Consider the following 19,394-nt stretch of genomic DNA (forward strand, 5'->3'; position numbering starts at 1 on the left):
CCAGTGCCAGCAGACAGTGATTTACCAAGACAAGCGGCAGACAGTGGTAAAGGACCTGCCCATCAGAAGAGCACCCACGGCACGTTCCCGGCTAACCAGGAGCTGCTTCTCAGGGAGGTCTGAGACCTGCCAATCAAAAGAGCACCCACAGCACGTTCCCAGCTAACCAGGAGCTGCTTCTCAGGGAGGTCTGAACCGCGTTCCTATGTTAAGAGCTCGTCACTAAAATCAGAAGGACAGCACGGAACAACTATTACAAGATCCTGAGACGAAAGGAATGGAGCCTATGGAGAAATAAAGGGAAGGCCAGTGTTGTTGAGCCACTGTCAACAGTGGGGACTAGCAGGTCTGGAAAATAACTAGCCACGGTAATGAGATTTACTGTGTGCAGAGAGAGCTTGTGGAGATTTAACCCAGTTTCTGATCTGACTTCTCTGGCAGCTGAGGGACAAAAACTGATGCTGGAACCTCTATTTTGAACTTACTACAGTGGTTAATACAAATTAGAACAACAGTATATACGTCAATGGGGGGAAATGTAGAGAAAGACCCGGGGTAACTTCGGGCAGGAGACACAACAGGACCTGGAGATGTGAGAAGTTAAGGGAACAAACACATCAATATCCTATCAAGCTTCTGTGAAATTGATGGGTTGTGGGAACTGAAATATGGAAGTGTGGAGACAAAGCAGAATTACACCACTTACACTTGATATTCATATTAAACAACAAATTCTTCAGAAGCCATCCAGCTGTTTGAGCTTTGAGCCAAATCACATATGAGAACTACATCTCAATTACAGACAAAAAGATGTTTCTCAAAGCATAACGGCAAAACTGCTTATTTTTATCTCTGAATAAAATCAGACGACCAGTCAACAGTTTGATAATGTGTATAATGCATATAAATTATGTACCTTTTAAAATCAATAATGATTTGTTTGCTTAGAGATGAGATTCTTACCTTTGATCATAAGAATAACCATCACAAGAAACATAGGTGCACAGACTGACTTCAGCTCATCTGAATATGAATGGGAGCTACCTCACTCAACAAGAGAAGCCCAAGCTAAGCAAGCATCTCAGTGCTCCTGCTTCCTCATGTATAAAAATAAGAAAACAGTAACTACTTCTTAGTAGACTTGAAAATATGCTAGCATTCATAAAGTGACCATACCAATCACATGACATTAAAGGTAGGCTGAGGCAGGAGAATTAAGAGTTTAAGGTTAGCTGGGCAGTGGTGGCGCACGCCTTTAATCCCAGCACTCGGGAGGCAGAGCCAGGCAGATCTCTGTGAGTTCAAGGCCAGCCTGGGCTACCAAGTGAGTTCCAGGAAAAGCACAAAGCTACACAGAGAAACCAAGTCTTAAGAGTTTAAGGTTGGCCTGGACTACAGAAGGAAAGCTCCATCTCAAAAAAGAAAGAAAGGAAAGAAAGGAAAAGGATTTAGCACACAGTAAGAGCTCAACAAATGAAAAGTGGCATGACTACCCCCTGACTCCTGATATTTCTAAACACCTCCGTTTTCTTGTTACATGTATGGTTAGAGGTGGCATCAAGACTCAAAATGAGCTACTGAATCACAGGAAGAACACTCCTGAAAAGGTGTGGAGAGCTGTAGATTACTGAGAACAAGCCATTTTTATTCATCTTTGCTTTACGCTTAGTTTCTCGGTACTGTAGTTTGGTGCCGGCTCTCCTACATCTCTAGTCCAGTCTCACACCTAGGATTCAGACTCCCATATGCCACTGGACTGACACTCTACTTGACTTTTTCCCTCAAATCACAAAATCCATGCTGTGATTTTTCAGTTTCACACTGAGAAATCTCCTAAACCTGTCAACTCCATCAGTGTCTATCATGTGATGGTTCTGAGGTCAAACAGAAATCTAACTTTGAGCTTACCCTCAAAACTACAGAGGGGCAGATCTTGGAACCTTGGGGGGTAACTTGAGACATAACAACAGTAGTCACTACATGTTCAGTCTTATGGGACTTGAAATGTTCAAGGCCACTTCGGGGGAGTTACTTAAATGCTTTGGGAAACAGTTTTGTTTCTGACACCAACCAGGTAACTGAACTTGCCAATGAACATCTTTAGGTCACATTCCTTATCTGTAAAACAGCAGACTTCTAAAAGATGACCTTTATTGAAGACCCTTGTTGCCTCAAACTACATGTTATAAAGAACACATTGTATTAATACTTTGGGCATACACTGTGCGCCAAGCATTGTACCAGGCTGTACAACTTTAAACCACCTCCATTTCACCTTCATAACAACCTCTGAACAGATATTAGCATTACTCTTTTTACAGATGATGAAAAGGAGAATGTGTCAGCGACAGCAGAGCCTGGGATTTGAATTCCACCAGTCTGAACCTAGTTCCTAGTTCAGGAACTACCGGTGACCACATGCCAAACCGCTTCTTTGCACAAAAAACAAACAAACAAACAAAAAACAAAACAACAACAAAAAAAAACGGTCTACGTCGTTTCAAGGACAAAGTTAAGTAAAAGAGAAAGAGAGCCTGGGAAGGGACCCCCCCCCCCTCCACACCGGCAGACCACGAGGGTGTGTGTCACTCTCGCTTCACGTGTGACGACAGGCTCTCCCACCCGTGTCCCCGCGGGCGCCCCTCGTCCGGGCGGACCCCCGCGAGGGCCACACACGCCGGCAGGGGGCTGAGGCGGCGAGGGGGGCCTGGGGAGGAGGCGGGCCGAGCGGGTACCTGGGCTGCTGGCGGCGGCCGGCTGGTTCTCCCACCACTCGTCTCCCAGATCGTCCGCCATCTCCGTGGGACCCGACGCGAGCTGCTGACACGCAGCGGGGAAACGGGCCGGCGGCGGCTGTGCTCTCCGTCTGTGCCTCACGGCCGGCGACGGCGACCCCAGCAGCACGCGGCGGTAACCACGGAACGCCGCCGTCGCTCGCGCCCGGGGGAGATGACGTCACGCACACCACGCCCTCCAGCTGCCGCGGGAGCGGGTGTCGCCGTTTCCACACGGGTTCCGGGTGCTCAACGTCGAACCGGAAACACAAAGTAAAGGCCCCCAAGTGATAGAAACGAGCCACGACACAGAACCAAAAGCTTATCGTCCGCCGTGATCGTTTTTTTTAAAAATATCTTTAAGGGTTTTGGTTTGGATTGCGGCGGAGAAGTCTGTGTCGAAAGTGCAAGGACTGATGCTAAGACGATTTTTCTCTGCTCAATTTCAGCCGCGGGAGAAGTCCTGAGCACGTGGGTGTGTTTTCATTAGGTTGTCAGTGTTCTGTCGTTCCTGCGCTTGTACAGTTTGCCCTGAGAGAGAAGCCTGAGAGTTTGTGGCGATGGAAGTCAGGGATTCGTTGTACACGTGGATGCTACACTTTTGGTACAACTTAAATAAAGAGAAGGTAATTAGTCAGGAGGGGTGCGAATGCCCTAGCGCCTTGAAATATTATACTACTTCTCTCTATCTATACTTAATCGGGTTTGATATACCCTTTCAAGGACTGGGAGTGTTTGTGTCTGAATACTATGGCTCTTGGAACAAGAACAGAACTTGGAGCTGGGCGTGGTAATCCCAGCACTCTGAAGGCAGAGGCCAGCAGATCTCTCGAGTTCAAGGCCAGCCTGGTCTACATAGTAAATTCCCGGACTGCCAGGGTTATGTAGAGAAACCTATCTCTGAGAGAGGGAGGGAGGGAGCTAGAGAGAGAAAGAGACACAGAGACAGAGAAAAGAGAGAGACGGAGGGAGGGACGGGGGGGGGGGGAGAGAGAGAGAGAGAGAGAGAGAGAGAACTTGGCATAGAGTAGACTCTCAGACTGTTGACAATCGGACTATACGCAATATTCCTTTACTTTCTGCCTAACAGGTATCAGAGATCAGGAAAGCCACAGGCCAAATGCAGCCATGGGTTGTTTGTACCGGTGGTCATAAGTGATTTTTATAGTAGAAAGCATTGGAAGAAATAAAGCAAACTAACCAGAAAGTGTGGCTTTGGTATGGTAAATCTACACATCCATACTTCATGCATTTACTGTCTCTCCCTTTACAGAAAAAAATTCCAGACTATATCGAGTAATCAGGCCAAATTTTATCTTCCTTAACTGTTTTGTTATCAGTAAACTGATAACCGGGTTTATAAATTAGCCTGTCCTAAAACCCGAGATCCACTACCTGATCACCTCATCAACCCAGGGAAGCTAAGGCGGAAACAACTAGGGGGGCTTTACCTGATCCCTCTTTCTGTAGAGCATTTGAGCAAGTATCCTTAGAGTTTAGGTATGAAACATTCACTTCCCAGTGGTTTGAACTGGCAGCCTTCACAGAAGAAAAGACAATTAAACTTTTGTTGTCATTCAGGCATTTACACCCACCGGCCTGCCCTCGGGGACCTAGCAGGACACTTCTTCAGCAGCTGCCAAGATGTGACACTGTGACTATTGTAGCCACTGAGTAGAGCCCTCTCCCTATGCACATTCGCTGTATCCCATTATGAGAAGCAAGCCCTTCTGGTTCCCCTCTCTCTTCCTTCTGCTTTAGCTTAGAGGTCGCCTCTGCACCCCGCCCCCAATAAGCCTCTGAGGTCTGCTACATGGAGTGGCTTTGTGATGCCCCTTGGCTCCAACCCGCCAAGGCTGCCTTCAGCAGTTAAACTGTTACAGCTTTAGCTTGTCAGTGTGTATCAGTAGGCCAATGTGGGTATGATTAAAGAAAAAAAAATCAGTTCCTTGGTGGAAAAATTGGGGTGTTTTTTGGATAAGGTGCTGTCTAACCTTAACTGGACAAAGAAAATAAATTAGATGACCCCGGAGAACTCTCCCAGTTCCGTGCCCACATTTTTGGTGTCATACAAAGAAGTCTGAACATTACTATTTCAGTTGAAGGACGTGATAGAATTATTGTTTGGGGGAAGCTGTGTCGATAACGGATTTGAGCAGAACTTCCCGTGTGGCGTGGGTACGTCAGTGATTCCCTTAGTCTTCGGAACCAGTCTTGGCCAGCTGCCACAGGTTGAAATAGCCTTTCCTCAGTCTTCGTTTTATTGTACGAATGCCAGGATTTCCTGTCGATGCCACGATGTGAGGAGATTGGTGCCTATGACTGTGAAAGAGACTACCGTGAGACTGTTGGAAAATGGCACACTGTGCTGGTTAGGTTTATGTCAACTTGACACAAGCTGTAATCATCAGCTAGGAAGGAACCTCAGTTGAGAAAAACGCCTCTGTATGATTGGGCTGTAGACAAGCCTTTAGAGCATTTTCTTAGTTGGTGATTGATGGGGGACGGGCCAGCTCATTGTGGGTGGTGCCATCCCTGATGTGGTCATCCTGGGTCCTGCAAGAAAGCAGGCTGAGCAAGCCATGAGGAGTAAGTAAGCCAGTAAGCAGCACCTCTCCATGGTTTCTGCATCAACTCCTGCCTCCGGGTTCCTGCCCTGTTTGAGTTCTGTCCTGACTTCCTCCAATGATGAACAATCCCGTGGAAGCATAATCCAAATAAGCCCTTTCCTCCCCAAGTTGCTTTGTCGTGGTATTTCATCCCAGCAATTAGGGGGACCCTGTAGGTGTTCAGGCAGGGAAACAAATCTGGGAAGAGATGAGAATGAAAGCCCAGTTCTGAGTGACTTTGTTAACCTGGATCAGATGTCAGGGAGACTAATGCTAGGCAGTTCATTGTTGGTATGTTTAAAACACAGTCCAATTTGAGGAAAAGTTTCCAGGCAGCAATTATTCCAATTCCACAATAAAGTTTAAAGTGTGAGTACTAGAGACTCCTTTTCAAAGTACATGTGACCATGAGGATGGGTTCTATAGCTGAAAGGTGTGAAATCTAATGTGGTCTCTGACCAAGAGAGCACGGAAGTCAGCAATACGTAAAATACATGTGACATCTCTAATGATGTTCCCAGGTTCTGTTAACTCTGGGAGCTATAAAGATACTGTCTAGGAAGGGAGAGTCTAGGATAATCATCCTGGGGAATTTGGGTGAGGTGTGCCTCCACAGAGCAAAAAGGTCACCAACCAGGTACTTACTCTAGCCGGGCGGTGGTGGCACACGCCTTTAATCCCAGCTCTCGGGAGGCAGAGGCAGGTGGATCTCTGTGAGTTTGAGGCCAGCCTGGTCCACAAAGCGAGTTCCAGGAAAGACGCAAAGCTACACAAAGAAACCCTGTCTCGAAAAACCAAGAAAAAAAAAAAAAAAAAGGAAAAAGAGTACTTACTCTCAGCTTTCTGTGTGAAATGCAAGTATTTTATCTCCCCCATTGAGGAGACACCCCTGCATGATTAACATTCTTGTTTTCCCTTGACATCTGTGGGTGCAAGGACCTTGTGCTCCCAACACTCAATATTAACCCTAGCTAGGACACACACTATAAATACAATGACAGGGACTTATTTAGAGCATGGGTTCATGGGCTGTGTGAACACAATCTATTAATAAACTTCAGCAAAGCCCTGGACCTTGTTAATGTATTTCTTAAATGTTTGCACCATGTAGACAGTAAAAGTAGTAAGACACCAATAGCATGTCCTATGTACCCCTCTAAGCACTGTGTGTTTTAAACAGTCTGAACAGAACACATTGCTGGATTTGATGTTTCAGTTTGTCTTTCTCTACCTTTATGCTCTAAAAGAATGACATAAATATCCTCTGAGATCTAGCCTCAGATTTGGGTTTTGCAAATCAGATTCATCGGTAAGAGAAGCGAGAGGAAGATGACCACTGACTGTGCCTTTTCTCAGCCTTTGGCTGATTTCAAGTGTAGTATCTTCGTATAAGTTTAATATCAGCAGGAGGACTAAGCTGAGGCTTTCACTCTCAGCTTGGCACTGGCATGAAACAGAGGGAGAAGCATCTCGAGTGTTGTGTCCCGCATGCCTGCTTGCCTCACCCAGTTGCTGACCCTAGTCCGTTTTCTGAAAGCTGTGGCTCCAGTTCATTACCTCTCTCTTTGTAATTTTGGAGCACTGGTAAATAGTTCCTGCCTCAGTCCTTTCATAATTAAGGGTGGTAATGACCCTCTACCATTACTAGCTCTGGAATTACTTACCACTGCGGTGATATTTTATTTGTGCTGAAATGTGATATTTTATTTATACTCTAATAAATAAAGCTTACCTGGAGATCAGAGGAAAAACCAAGCCATTATAAGTAAACACAAAAGTCATGCAATGTTAGCACACACCTTTAATCCTATCACTTGGCAGGCAAGGATCTGTCTAGATCTCTGTGAGTTCAAACCACACTGGGGAACAGAGCCAGGTGTGGTGACACATGCCTTAAATTCCAACACTAGTTAACCATGGAGGTCTGGATTCTGTACAGACAGACAGGAAGTGACAGAGCTGGGCAGGAAGAGAAAGTGATGTAGCTGGACAGAGAGAGCAAATCAGATTGCAGAACAGCAAGGCATATAGGCATGGGTAGACAGGAAGTATCTCGCATTGGAAGCTGCAGAGTTGGTAAGTTAAGGTTAGCTGTGGCTTTCCCTATTTTCCTGGTCTCTCAGGTTTTCGCCCCTATATCTGGCTCTGTGTTGTTTTTTTTTTATTTAATAAGACCATTTAGCAATCCATCTACATACCATCACTCTTTTCTCTAGCCCTATCTTATGTCCATTAAACACTGTAAATCTGTGTGTGTTGTGTTGTGTTGTATTGTAGGTGGTGTGTGTGCATGTTGTGTATATGTGTGTATGTGTGTGTATGTGTAAATCTGTGTGTGTGTTGTGTGTGTGGGGGGGGTGGTGGTGATAAGTTTTAGGCCTCCTGAGGCCTCTCCACCATGGCACCAAACCAAATCAGACCAAATTGGAAAGCCCAGGTTTAATGAGTAAAGCGCTCCTGGGCGATTCTCTGGCCCTGCAGAGAGGAGAATGGGAGGAGACAGGAAGAACCATGAGTCTGTTTTCTTGGATGCCTCTTATATATCCCCTGTGGGAGTGGTCTTGAGCCTCTTTGGGGGAGGAGCTGTCTTTGGCGGGCTTTAAAGGGGCGGATTTTAGGGAGGAGCTGAGGAAGGGAGCCAAGGTGGATCTTCCACCATACTCCTTCCAAACATTCCAAACTCTTTGGGTATAGGGATGCCAGGGTGCTAGGGATTGAGGTGGAGCTCCCACCCAAACAGGGAGTGCATGCATATGAACATGCAGGTGTGCACCCATGTATGCACATGTGGATGCCAGAGTAGAACATCTGATATCATCCTCTTTGCTTTCCATCCAATTACTCTAGACAGAATCTCTCCCTGGAACCAGCAGCTCCCATCTGTGTACTCTCCTTACCATGTGGCAAGCCTTCCATCAACTAGTACAGTCCATGTTCCCTTTCCTTGAACCAGGATGGAATGTTGTCACTTCAACCAATGGAACACATTGGAAGTGATCTGTGAGCTCTGAGGCTAGAACTCTGAAATTCTAAGCATTTCTATCGTGTTCCCTTGGAATGTATCTTAGTTAGGGTTTCGTTGCTGTGCAGAGACACCATGACCACTGCAGCTCTTATAAAGGAAAGCATTTAATTGGGGCCTGCTTACGGTTCAGAGTTTTAGTCTATCATCATTATGGCAGGGAGATGGCGGCACACAGACAGACATGGTGCTGGAGAAGCAGCTTAGAGTTCTACATCTGAATCCTCAGGCAGCAGGAAGAGAAGGTGAGCCTCCTCCAACAAGGCCACACACACCTACTCCAATGAAGTCACCCTTCCAAAAATGCTATTCTCTGTGAGTCTATGGGGGCCATTTTCATTCAAATCACCACAGGATATTCACTTGGATCCAAGGTTTCATCCTGTGACAAAACCTACAGACCCCCCACCCCCACCCAGAGGGAGCCACGTGGAAAGAACATGCAAGTATTTTGTCCCACTGTTTAGCTTAGGTACTTACTAACAGGCAACATCTACAAGACCTATAAAATAAAAATAACTCCAGAAGATTTTGTGTCCTAGGTATTGATTGACCTCAACCTGTAACTTCAGACATAGAGCAGAGGCAAGCAACCTATGTCCTCTGAAATCTTGACTCTCAAAAATTTTTTAAGAGATGGAGTGTGGAGGCAAAACAAAACAAACCCAACCTTGCCCAATCTGTTTGTTGAACTGCTATATTTTTTTCTGGCCACCAGAGGGCGATGTTTGGCCATGCACAAGGTGCCCCTGGACAGTAGCTACACTGCTTGACATTAAATCTTGCTGTCTGCTGTGACCATCATTGGTGAATTGAATCTTCATTCATATACAAAGGCTTGCAGACCTGGCAAATTAGAAGTTCCCTCTGTATGATGTGGTGAAGGAGAAGAGTCAGAATAAAATGGAATCGATTCTGTTTACTTGACAGACATCCAGAATGCCAGAAACACACAGAGTACAGTGGAAGTGTTACTGGGAATGTAGGTTCCCTTTTGTGATTTCTTAGTTTGGTTGATGAAAGAATTTAAAACAAACAAACAAACAAACAAACAAACAAAAAACAGACTCAGAAGGAATGAATCTCAAGGATCATTTCATTAAACTTTTCGAGAAAAACAATAGGGCAGGCAATCTGTTAATCTTGGCAGCTTCATTGAAGAGGGAGCTGGAGAACAGGAAGGGAGGAAAGATAACAACCTGAGTTAGACAAGCATCTTTAGAAAAAAGGAATGGTCTTCAGACAAAACAGAAAACCCAGCTGTCTAAGCGAGCACGCTTAGAATTGTGCTTTGTATCAAAAAATGATGTAGAAGGGGAGAAAAGGAAAGTTAACAGTTTTTGAATTAAGAATAAGAAAAGCCTTCCATGGCTTCAATTGCCACTGAAGTCCGTGCAGATGCCTGGGGTCAGGTCAGCCACCTGAGTCCATGTTGGTGTCCAAAGCCCATGCTGCCACTGGGGCAATGCTGATCTGGGTGGCCTGTGTTGGCACCCGAGGCCATGGTGACATCCAGACTGGAGCTGCAGCTGAGGGCCACGTCTAGATCCATGGCCCTGCTGCAGCCAGCGTCTGAGTTGATGTTACTGAGGGCCATGTTGATGCCTGGGGTCTGAGCCATCACCTAGGGCCATGTTGGTGTCCCAGAGCCCACTCTGCTGCTGGGGCCATGCCAATCTGAGTGGCCTGTGCTACCACTTGGGGCCATGATGACATATAGGCCCAGCTGCTGCCAATGACCATGTCTGGGTCTGTGGTCCTACCGCAGCCAAGGTCTGTGTTGAAGTCTGTGGCCCATGTTACTATGAGAGGCCACACGGATGCCCGAGGTCTGGGCCAACCAGTGGCATTATTAGTGTCCAAGGGCCGTGGTGGTGCCAGAGCCATGCTGTGAGTGGCCTGTGCTGTCACCAGGGGCCATGGGGTCTTCCAGGCCTGAGCTGCTGCTGAGGGCTGTGTCTGGGCCCATGTCCTCACAGCAGCCAGGGGCCGAGTTGATGTCTGTGACTCCTGTTACCACCAAGGGCTGTGTAGATGCCTGGGGTCTGGTCAGCCACCTGAGACAATGTTGATATCTGAGAGCCCTGCTGCTAGAGCCATACTGATCTGGTGACCTGAGCTACCACTGGGGCTGTGGTGACATCCTGGCCCACGCTTCTGCCAAGAGCCATATCTGGGTCTGTGGTCCTGCTTCAGCTGGGGTCTGTATTGATGTCTTTGGCCTGTGTTACCACTGGGGGCCATAAGAACCATGCATGATGAAATCTGAGGGCCAGGAAGAGCCTGCCCTGCCCTTCTCTGACTCTGGGAAAGCTGGTCTTGCCCCTTGCTAGACACTGCAGTCAGAGAGCTGGTCCTGATCTTCACGGAAGAGCTGGCCTCAATGACCCAGGCACAGAAGATCTGGCCCCTGCACTTGGGAGAGATCGATCCACCCCTCATCATGGGTGTGGGAAAGCTGGCTCCACTGAGCACCTGAGGGGAGTGGCCCCAGTGGCCAGGTCTAACTAGCCCAACTACCACACAAACTCACATCCAGGGCCTTAGGTTGGCCCACCCTAACATCTACCCCATCTATGACCTACTGGAGCTCGAGAAACAACTGGTCCTGTGGAACAATACCTGCATGATTTTCATGACTCCAGGTGGCCATGGGATATCCGAGAGGCGTTTCAGTGAGGATCCAGTGATGATAGTATACCAGGAACCGGAGATCTTGAACTAGACTAATGACTCATTGCAATGAACATTGGCAAGTAAAGCTGATAGGACAAAAGGGTCTACTATACTGTGTGACACACCACGGCTCCCAATGCCACTGAGACAAATGAAATGTTGGAGAAGTGGGGAAGATGGAGGAACAAACTGGTTTTTTGTTGGTTGGTTGGTTGGTTGGTTGGTTTGGTTTAATTTTAATTTTTTAAAATTTTCTTTTGGGGGTGATGCTGCAAGGGTGTTGTGGTAAGTTTGAATGTCATTGGCCCCCATAATCTCATGAGGAGTGGCACTATTAAGAGTGTGGCTTTGCTGGAATGGGTATGGCCTTATTGGAGGAAGTGTGTCACTGTGGAGTCCAGCTTTGAGGTCTCTTCTGCTCAAGCCTCGCTCAGTGTGGCACTCAGTCTGCTTCCTGTTGCCTGCACACCAACATGTAGCAGTTCCTTCTCCAGCAACAGGTCTGCCTGCTTGTTGCCATGATGCCCGCCATGATGATAATGGACTAAACCTCTGAAATGTAAAGCCAACGCCCCAACTAAATGCTTTCCTTTATAAGAGTTGCTGTGGTCATGGTGTCCCTTCACAGCAATAGAAACCCTGACTAAGGCAGTTGCCAACATGATGAGCCCTAGAATCATCTGGGAGATGGGCCTTTGAACATATTATCCCCCCCCCCCAAGATAATTAAGCTTATCTTGATTAGGTTAAATGAGATTTTTGTTTGTTTTTTGAGACAAGGTCTTTCTCTCTACATAGCTCTGACTATTCTAAAACTCAATAAGTAGTCTAGGTGGACCTCGAACTCACCAAGACCCACCTGTCTCTACCTCCCAAGTGCTGAGATTAAAGGCATGCATACCACCACTGCAGGCCATGTTGATGTCTGAGGTACATGCTGCCTCCAGAGGCCATGTTGATGTCCTGATCCATATTGGCTACTGGCTGCTATGGGCAAGGAAGCTTCTTTGGCAGTGGTATTAAAGATTGCAGACTCACAAGTGAGAATGAGAGTCATAGGCTTCTGTGACTTTGTTTTTTCTCTCTTGGGAGACCCGCCACCCAGATCCCAAATAAATAACATGGAGACTTATTATTACTTATAAATGCCTGGCCTTAGCTTGGCTTAGTTTCTAGCCAGCTTTTCTTAATTTAAATTATCCTGTCTATGTTTTTCCTCTGGGCTTTTACCTTTTGCTATTCCTGTACACCTTTCTTTGTTTTTTTCTACATGGCTTGCTGTGTAGCTGGGTGGCTGGCCCTTTCTCTCACTACTCTTCTTTTTTTCTCCCAGATTTCTCCTTCTATATATTTTCTCTGCCTGACAGCCCCATCTATCCTTTCTCCTGCCTTGCTATTGGCCATTCAGGTCTTTATTAGATCATCAAGTGTTTTAAACAGGCAAAGTAACACAGCTTCACAGAGTTAAACAAATGCAACATAAACAAAAGTAACATACCTTAAAATAATACTCCTTAACATTTCCCCCTTTTGGTCTAAATAAAAATGAAGGGTTTTAACTTTAACATAGTAAAACTACAATACAACAAAACAATTATCAAGTAAGAATTACATTTACAATATTCAGTCCATTGGTATTCAGCAAATTCAGATAAAATAATGCATTATCTATTCTATCATAGTGAATCCAAAGTTTTACACCTAACTTACTTCTATAATAACCAAGGAAAACTGCAACTATAACTAGCTAGTCTTCAACTCCATCAATGACTCCAGAAGGATAATATTATTTGAGTAAATAAAAAGTGCATTGTAAACAACTTCCAAAACTCTAGAAATGACAGAGACATCTGATGGCCTGGACAGTCACCCAAAGTTCCTCTGCAATATCAGGGCATCCATCTTTAGCTTACAGGCCCATAGTATCTGGCAGACTTTTAAATGAAGCGGAAAATTTGAAAGACTGTCCTGCCTATATTGGCAAAGTTTGTTAGTCACTTTCCTATGTGTCCTGCAGAGTATCTGGCAGATTCTTCAGTGAAGCAGAAATTTTGAATGACTGTACTGACTTGTTTTGGCAAAATTCAACAGTTCTTTTTCCTGTGTGTGTCCTGAATGTCCAATCTGCACAGTACATTGTCAGCAGTCAAAGGCAAGAACAATTTCTTTGCCCTGTGGCTAACTTTGCCACAAAGAAAACAAACCTCATAAGAAGTTTCTTCAGTGCCCATCATCTTCTCTGAGGTAAATTGGTATTTCTGGGAGCAGATGTGTCTCACTGTCATGAAAACCTTCAAGTTAACAAAATATTTTAAATTCCATATTCTACATGTTTTTGAAGTGTTTGAAAATCATCTATCTACAATACACCTATTTAACCTAGAAAACTTATCTAATGTGACTACAAGTTTGGTTGTTATGGATTAACTACTAGCCTCATTTCTTATTTATACATCACATTTTTTAAATGAGCTGCATAATCACAGTAACCCAAACAAGAGTAGAAACTGTAGTCGAATTTCTAAGTGGTCTTATTAAATAAAAAACATGCCGGGCGGTGGTGGTGCACGCCTTTAATCCCAGCACTCGGGAGGCAGAGGCAGGTGGATCTCTGTGAGTTCGAGGCCAGCCTGGGCTACCAAGTGAGTCCCAGGAAAGGTACAAAGCTACACAGAGAAACCCTGTCTCGAAAAACCAAAAAAAAAAACAAAAAAAAAAACAAAAAAACACAGAGCCAAATATAGGGGTGGAAAGCCTTAGAGATCAGGGAAATGGTGAGAGCCACCAACTAACCTTACCTTACCAGCTCCAAAATGCCATGACTTCCTGTCTACCCAGGCTTTTATTGCCTTGCTGTTTTGCTCTCTCATTGACTCTTAGCCCAGCTACCTCACTTCCTTTTCTCTACCTGTCTGTACAGACCTCCAGATCTCTATGGTTGGTACTGGGATTAAAGGCGTTGTCACCATGCTTGGCTCTGTTCCCTAGTATGGCCTCGAACACACAGAGACCCTGCCTGCCAAGTGATCAGATTAAGGGCGTGTGCTACCACTGCCTGACTTTTGTATTTACTTAAAATGGCTTGCTATTTCCTCTGATCTCCAGACAAACTTTATTTATTAACATACAAATAAAATATCACCACATTTCAGCACAAATAAAATATCACCACAAGAAGTATATATATATATATATAGTAACAAAATTAACTTTCAATTTGTATCACTATACCAAAATCCATGCCAATGCAAAATAATCTGGGAAGACCAACTATAATCTTTGTTGATAGATAATCACCTATTAAGATTCAGGAGGTCTCCCTTGATCAAACCTGATACATATTATTCCTGAAGGAATCCATAACAAAATTTGAAAGCTTTTTTTTTTTTTTTTTTTGGTTTTTCGAGACAGGGTTTCTCTGTGTAGCTTTGTGCCTTTCCTGGATCTCACTCTGTAGCCCAGGCTGGCCTCAAACTCACAAAGATCCACCTGCCTCTGCCTCCCGAGTGCTGGGATTAAAGGCGTGCGCCACCACCGCCCGGCCTCAAAAGCATTTTTGATTTCTACTTGACAAATATAATTTTTTACTTCTTTTTTTTTAAGTTAAGTTTGGTTCAATTTAGCAGTCCAGTTCACAAATCCCATGTCTCCCAGCAGCTGTCTCTTGCCCATGGGCAAGAAAAAAAAATTCAAAATCAACACAATACTATACAGAATACAGACTTCCTGTGTATTTCCCATCTTGTGTGACTTTTTTCTTTTACTCTATCTTTAAAGACTTTATTTTACTTTTAAACTATTCATTTTTTTCTATGACTATACCCTTTTTCTTGCTTTCTTAAGCCTATGCACACTGTTCAATACACTGTAACCTGTTTAGAGTTTTTTTTTTTTCTGTCTGGACCTCTTTTGCTGCATATCTTTTAACCTTTTTTGACTGTGTGAGCAAATCTTTAAACTGCTCAGCAGCAGAGGCTAGGACCTCCAGCCTCAGTGTTGGTGTCTGGCTCCAACCACCTCTGGGATCATGAAAGCCAAGCCTAAAATTCACGAGCAGGTCAGAGGTGTGTGACCACGTGACCAAGAACTACATTCAACCTTCCTACAGCTCTAGAATGCTGATGTTTGCTGTGGCAGGCGTTTTTACTCAGTTTTTTGTTCCTACTTAACGTACTAGCTGCTCAAGGGCTCACCAGCAGGCAGAAACTTTTAAAGGAGCTGTATACTTTTTTTCCCCTGAGCTTTCTCAGGCCCTACATGAAAATACAGGCCTCATATTGGGTGCCAAAATGTTTGCTTTTTCTCTTTTTGGGGGCCCACCACCCAGCTCCCAAGTAAATAACATGGAGATTTATTATTACTTATAAATGCCCAGCCTTAGCTTGTCTCTGTTTCTAGCTAGCTTTTCTTAAATTATCCCATCTATCTTTTCCTCTGGGCTTTTACCTTTTTCTATTCCTGTATAGCTTTCTTTGTTTCTTACTCCATGGCTTACTGTGTAGCTGAGTGGCTGGCCCCTTGCATCCTCCTCTTTCTCTTGATACTTCTTTTTTCTCCCAGATTTCTCTTTCTATACATCCTCTCTGCCTGCCAGCCCCACCTATCCTTTCTCCTCCCTTGCTATTGACCATTCAGTTCTTTATTAGGCCATCAGGTGTTTTAGACAGGCACAGTAACACAGCTTCACAGAGTTAAACAAATGCAACATAAACAAAAGTAACACACCTTAAAATAATATTCCTCAACAGGTTCCAGCCGTTAGGTTGCCTTGAGTCTCAGATGACCTGTGAAATGGACTTTTACATTTATTTTTTTTACTTTGGACTTTTAAACTGTTACAATTGTTAACAGCTCAAAGTTGGATTTTATTCTGCATTATAAAATACACATGAGACTTTGGGGACAAAAGATCGAAGGTTATTGTTTAAAGTGATATGTTTGTATGTTAAGTTCTAAAAAGACTGACCTGCCTTCAGCACACCTGATGCGTTACAGAGAAAATTCCTCCTAGGGGAAACTGAGGGGTGGAATTGTGGTAGTCTTAGTTGTCAACTTGATGAGATCTGGAATAACCTAGAAGATGGGCTTCTGGTCATGCCTGTGTGACGTTATGTTGATTAGGTTAATTGAGATGGCAATTCAATTCCACCATGGACAGCACTGATACATTCTTGTTGGTTTGTTTCCTCTGCCAGGAAAAGTCTTTAGTGCAACAGGCAGCAGTGGGGAAATCAAACTGTTCCGTTGGAAGTTCTGGCTCAGCCCATCTCCTCCCTCTCCAAACTCTGCCCCTCTCAAAAGCTCGCCAAGCAATGGCTCTAAAACAGCTGCTCAAGACTGCGCCTACAGGGTATTTAAGCTCAGGTCCCTAGACCTGCCATGCGATTTCTCCTCCTCCCTTCTCCCCCTGCCTCACTGGGGGACTTGAGAGTCACCCAGGGGTGCTTTGTTCATTAAACCTGGACTTTTAATTCATCTTGATCTGACTTATTGTGTCAGTGAAAAACCTACTATCGGGGATCCAAAAATACTTACTTCTGATGCCAAACCCAGGTAGAGTTGAGTCTTTCCCATGACCATGTGGCCATGGGAAGCTACTTTCTCTCTTACCATTGCCACACTGGACCAACTTCTGGCTCAGTAAGTTACTCGTTTCCAAACCAAAAGCCTGTAAGGGGTCCAGGATCTCTTCCAAGTCTTTTCACCCCTTCTGGGTCAAAGGCTTCCAGGTTACCTGCCAAGGCCACTGCAGCGCTGAGTAACTCCGACCCTTCCCAGAGCAGGAACAGTCCCTGCACATTGGGGTTCCTTTGTGTAATAGATGTTCTGCACAGAGGAAATCCCTATACTGCTCCCAGCTGTAGGCTTATAGAACCAGACACAGTTCTGTACCCTTTGGTCTCTGGCAGAAGACTTGTAAATGGGTGGTGGGCCCAAGCCCCATCTTCAGACACCCTTGAGTGTCTTCAAAATTTATCCAAATTGGGGCTGTCTCACGCCATACTATGGTCTGAGCTCCCTCATCCAGGGTTATGAACTTTGCTTTCCCACCTCTTCCTTTTTGCTGTTTGTCTGCATCTCCACCCCTCCCCCACTCACTGCTTCTGCTTGCTCTCCCCTCCTCCACCATACTGTGCTAGAATTCTGTCCACCCATTCTGCCTGTAACAAATCTGTTCTCCTTGAAAAAACTCTGCTATACTTTCCTCTCTTCTGAAAAAATAAAAATCTCTTTTTCCAATCCCCTACTTGCTGTTCCAGCTCGCTCATCAGGCTTTCTTTCCATCTTGGGCAGTCTGCACCACTACTCTGTTTCTCAGTTCCCTCTGAAGTGCCTTCTCCTTCCAGATCAGGTGCCTGAGGCATTGTTGCTTGTGAGCCTGTGGTGCCCCGTCCACCTCAGATCCTGCTGTCCGAGAGCCTGGTACCATGAGTGGTAGCTCCTGGCCTCCCATGGTGGGCTGGCCCAATAGGAGCTGTGTCATGGCCAGGAAAAGTCTTTCATTCCTATGGTTTCTTACATACTGCTCTACACTGTAAACTCACATTTCAGGTTTTGCAAGTTGTTCATCTGACATAGATTCCCATGGATTTTTTTTTTAACTTCTATTAAGTCCCATCTATTTTGTATGTGTGGGTGGAAATGTATGTGGCCGCTACATGCTTGTTTCTAACTGGTCTTGGATGCCTGAGTTTATATGTTCCAAGTGTCTTGGTAATAGTTCAACTGTTATTGCAACTAGCTGCCTGGGCTCAGAATTTACCTCTGGGCCTTTTCTGGCCCTGAATCTGATGTAATGATAGAGAAAGTTATTTTATGCTGTTCTACCTTATTAAAGAAAAAACATCTAAGAAATTGGGTATGGTTGAAAATCTATAACCAAATGTTAACTTAAAACCAGTAACTCCAAATTAGAACTGCCCTGGAAAACAATACACAGTCTGCCACCACCTTGATAAGTACAGCCACATGGGCAGCCACCATTTTGACTAAGGATGGAGAACAGGGAGATCATATGACTTCACCACCATCTTGAATAAATATGGAGTGGGTCCACCAAGAGGCAACAGGTCTCCAAGGTATCTTGGATTAGGATAGATTTCTGTATGATATTTTTTTCCTGTCCTGAAAACTAGGTTTATGAAAGATAGGGTTTAAAACAATGCTGGTTTACTGAGGTATTAAAGCTGTACCTCCATGCATTCGTGTACAGGGATTATATCTTGCTAGCAGCCAAATTTTGTAACATAAGAGTAATCCCCTTGATACTGATTTTAGAAACACTAAATTGTTTACACTGTGAAAATCGGGTTTTGCCTTCTAGAGATACTAAACTGATTATACCTAACAGATAATGATCCCCTGATCCTTAAACACTCCAGAGACTATGACATTTAATAAAAAAAAAAAAAAAAGCTTCTCATGATAGAGACATGTCAGCTCCTAGCAGCATCCTGTATCTCCTCCAAGGAAGATGGATGGCCACAGAAGAACTTTTACCTGGAACTTTCTTTAAATGTAGCAAAGCCAGTCACAGAGCATAAAACTGCTTTGCACCTTAGCTGCTGTGAAGACTCTGTTTACACTGTGGACAAGCATTGATTTGTTCTGCTTTGCCAAGACAAGTCTCCCCAAATTTCTACTCCAAAGGAAAGTCTGTCAGACCTTCTGGATCTGGCAGCTAAAGACTTATACTGCCCTGGGACCCCTGTCCCCAATGACCAGGCAGAAACCTGGGGTAGCTGCCTACGTAGCCAGAAAGGTATCTCACTTCTCTTTATGTTGGTGAAATTTATCCTTCTCAGATCTGGTGGTGTTTGATGACTAGGGTACTGATAGATATACCAGTTTAACAACTTTCCCTGACCACCCCCCCAAGGCTTCACCTTGGTAGTTCATTAGTTCATTAGTTAAGTTTTATGTTAAAAATACAGACAGGTTTACCTTGTTCATGGGCTTCATAGTAAAGGATAAACAGGTTTCAGATGTAACTTCCCACTTAAGGGGATGTTAAAGATGTTTCAGACTTCTGTCCCCTTTCTATGCTATTATTATACTGGAATTTTGGAGGTTCAGAATTTTAGCATTGATTAATTCAGTTTTGATAATTCTGTGGATTTTAGTGGTCCCAGCTTTTAGGACTGCATAGAGGCTTTTTCAGCATTACTACATTGTCTCCAGCCACATATGGCAAAACTCTGCTGAAATGCCAACTCCTCCCCCTCTGAAACAGGTTAGCATTAAAGAGGGTATAGAAGCCTGCAGGTGTGTTCAACTCTGTTCCTCCTCCCCTGCTCCTCAGCCTCCTTCCCT

General features: G+C 44.7%; 1 protein-coding gene across 2 annotated transcripts in view; it reads right to left on the reverse strand.

Moving 5' to 3' along the window:
* Cmss1 (cms1 ribosomal small subunit homolog) overlaps positions 1-2,939 on the reverse strand; it is a 315,958-nt gene extending 313,019 nt beyond the window's left edge. Inside the window, exon 1 of one of the 2 annotated variants that reach the window (XM_052740921.1) lies at positions 2,736-2,939. In XM_052740921.1, the coding sequence (XP_052596881.1) occupies positions 2,736-2,796 (61 nt within the window). In that variant the 5' untranslated portion in view covers positions 2,797-2,939. The remainder of the gene's footprint in view (positions 1-2,735) is intronic. The other variant, XM_052740922.1, reaches the window with a different exon arrangement.
* Positions 2,940-19,394: the final 16,455 nt, after the last annotated feature.

Source organism: Peromyscus californicus, unplaced genomic scaffold, assembly GCF_007827085.1.
Source record: "Peromyscus californicus insignis strain IS unplaced genomic scaffold, ASM782708v3 Scaffold_16__1_contigs__length_79575227, whole genome shotgun sequence".
Taxonomy (NCBI): Eukaryota; Metazoa; Chordata; class Mammalia; order Rodentia; family Cricetidae; genus Peromyscus; species Peromyscus californicus.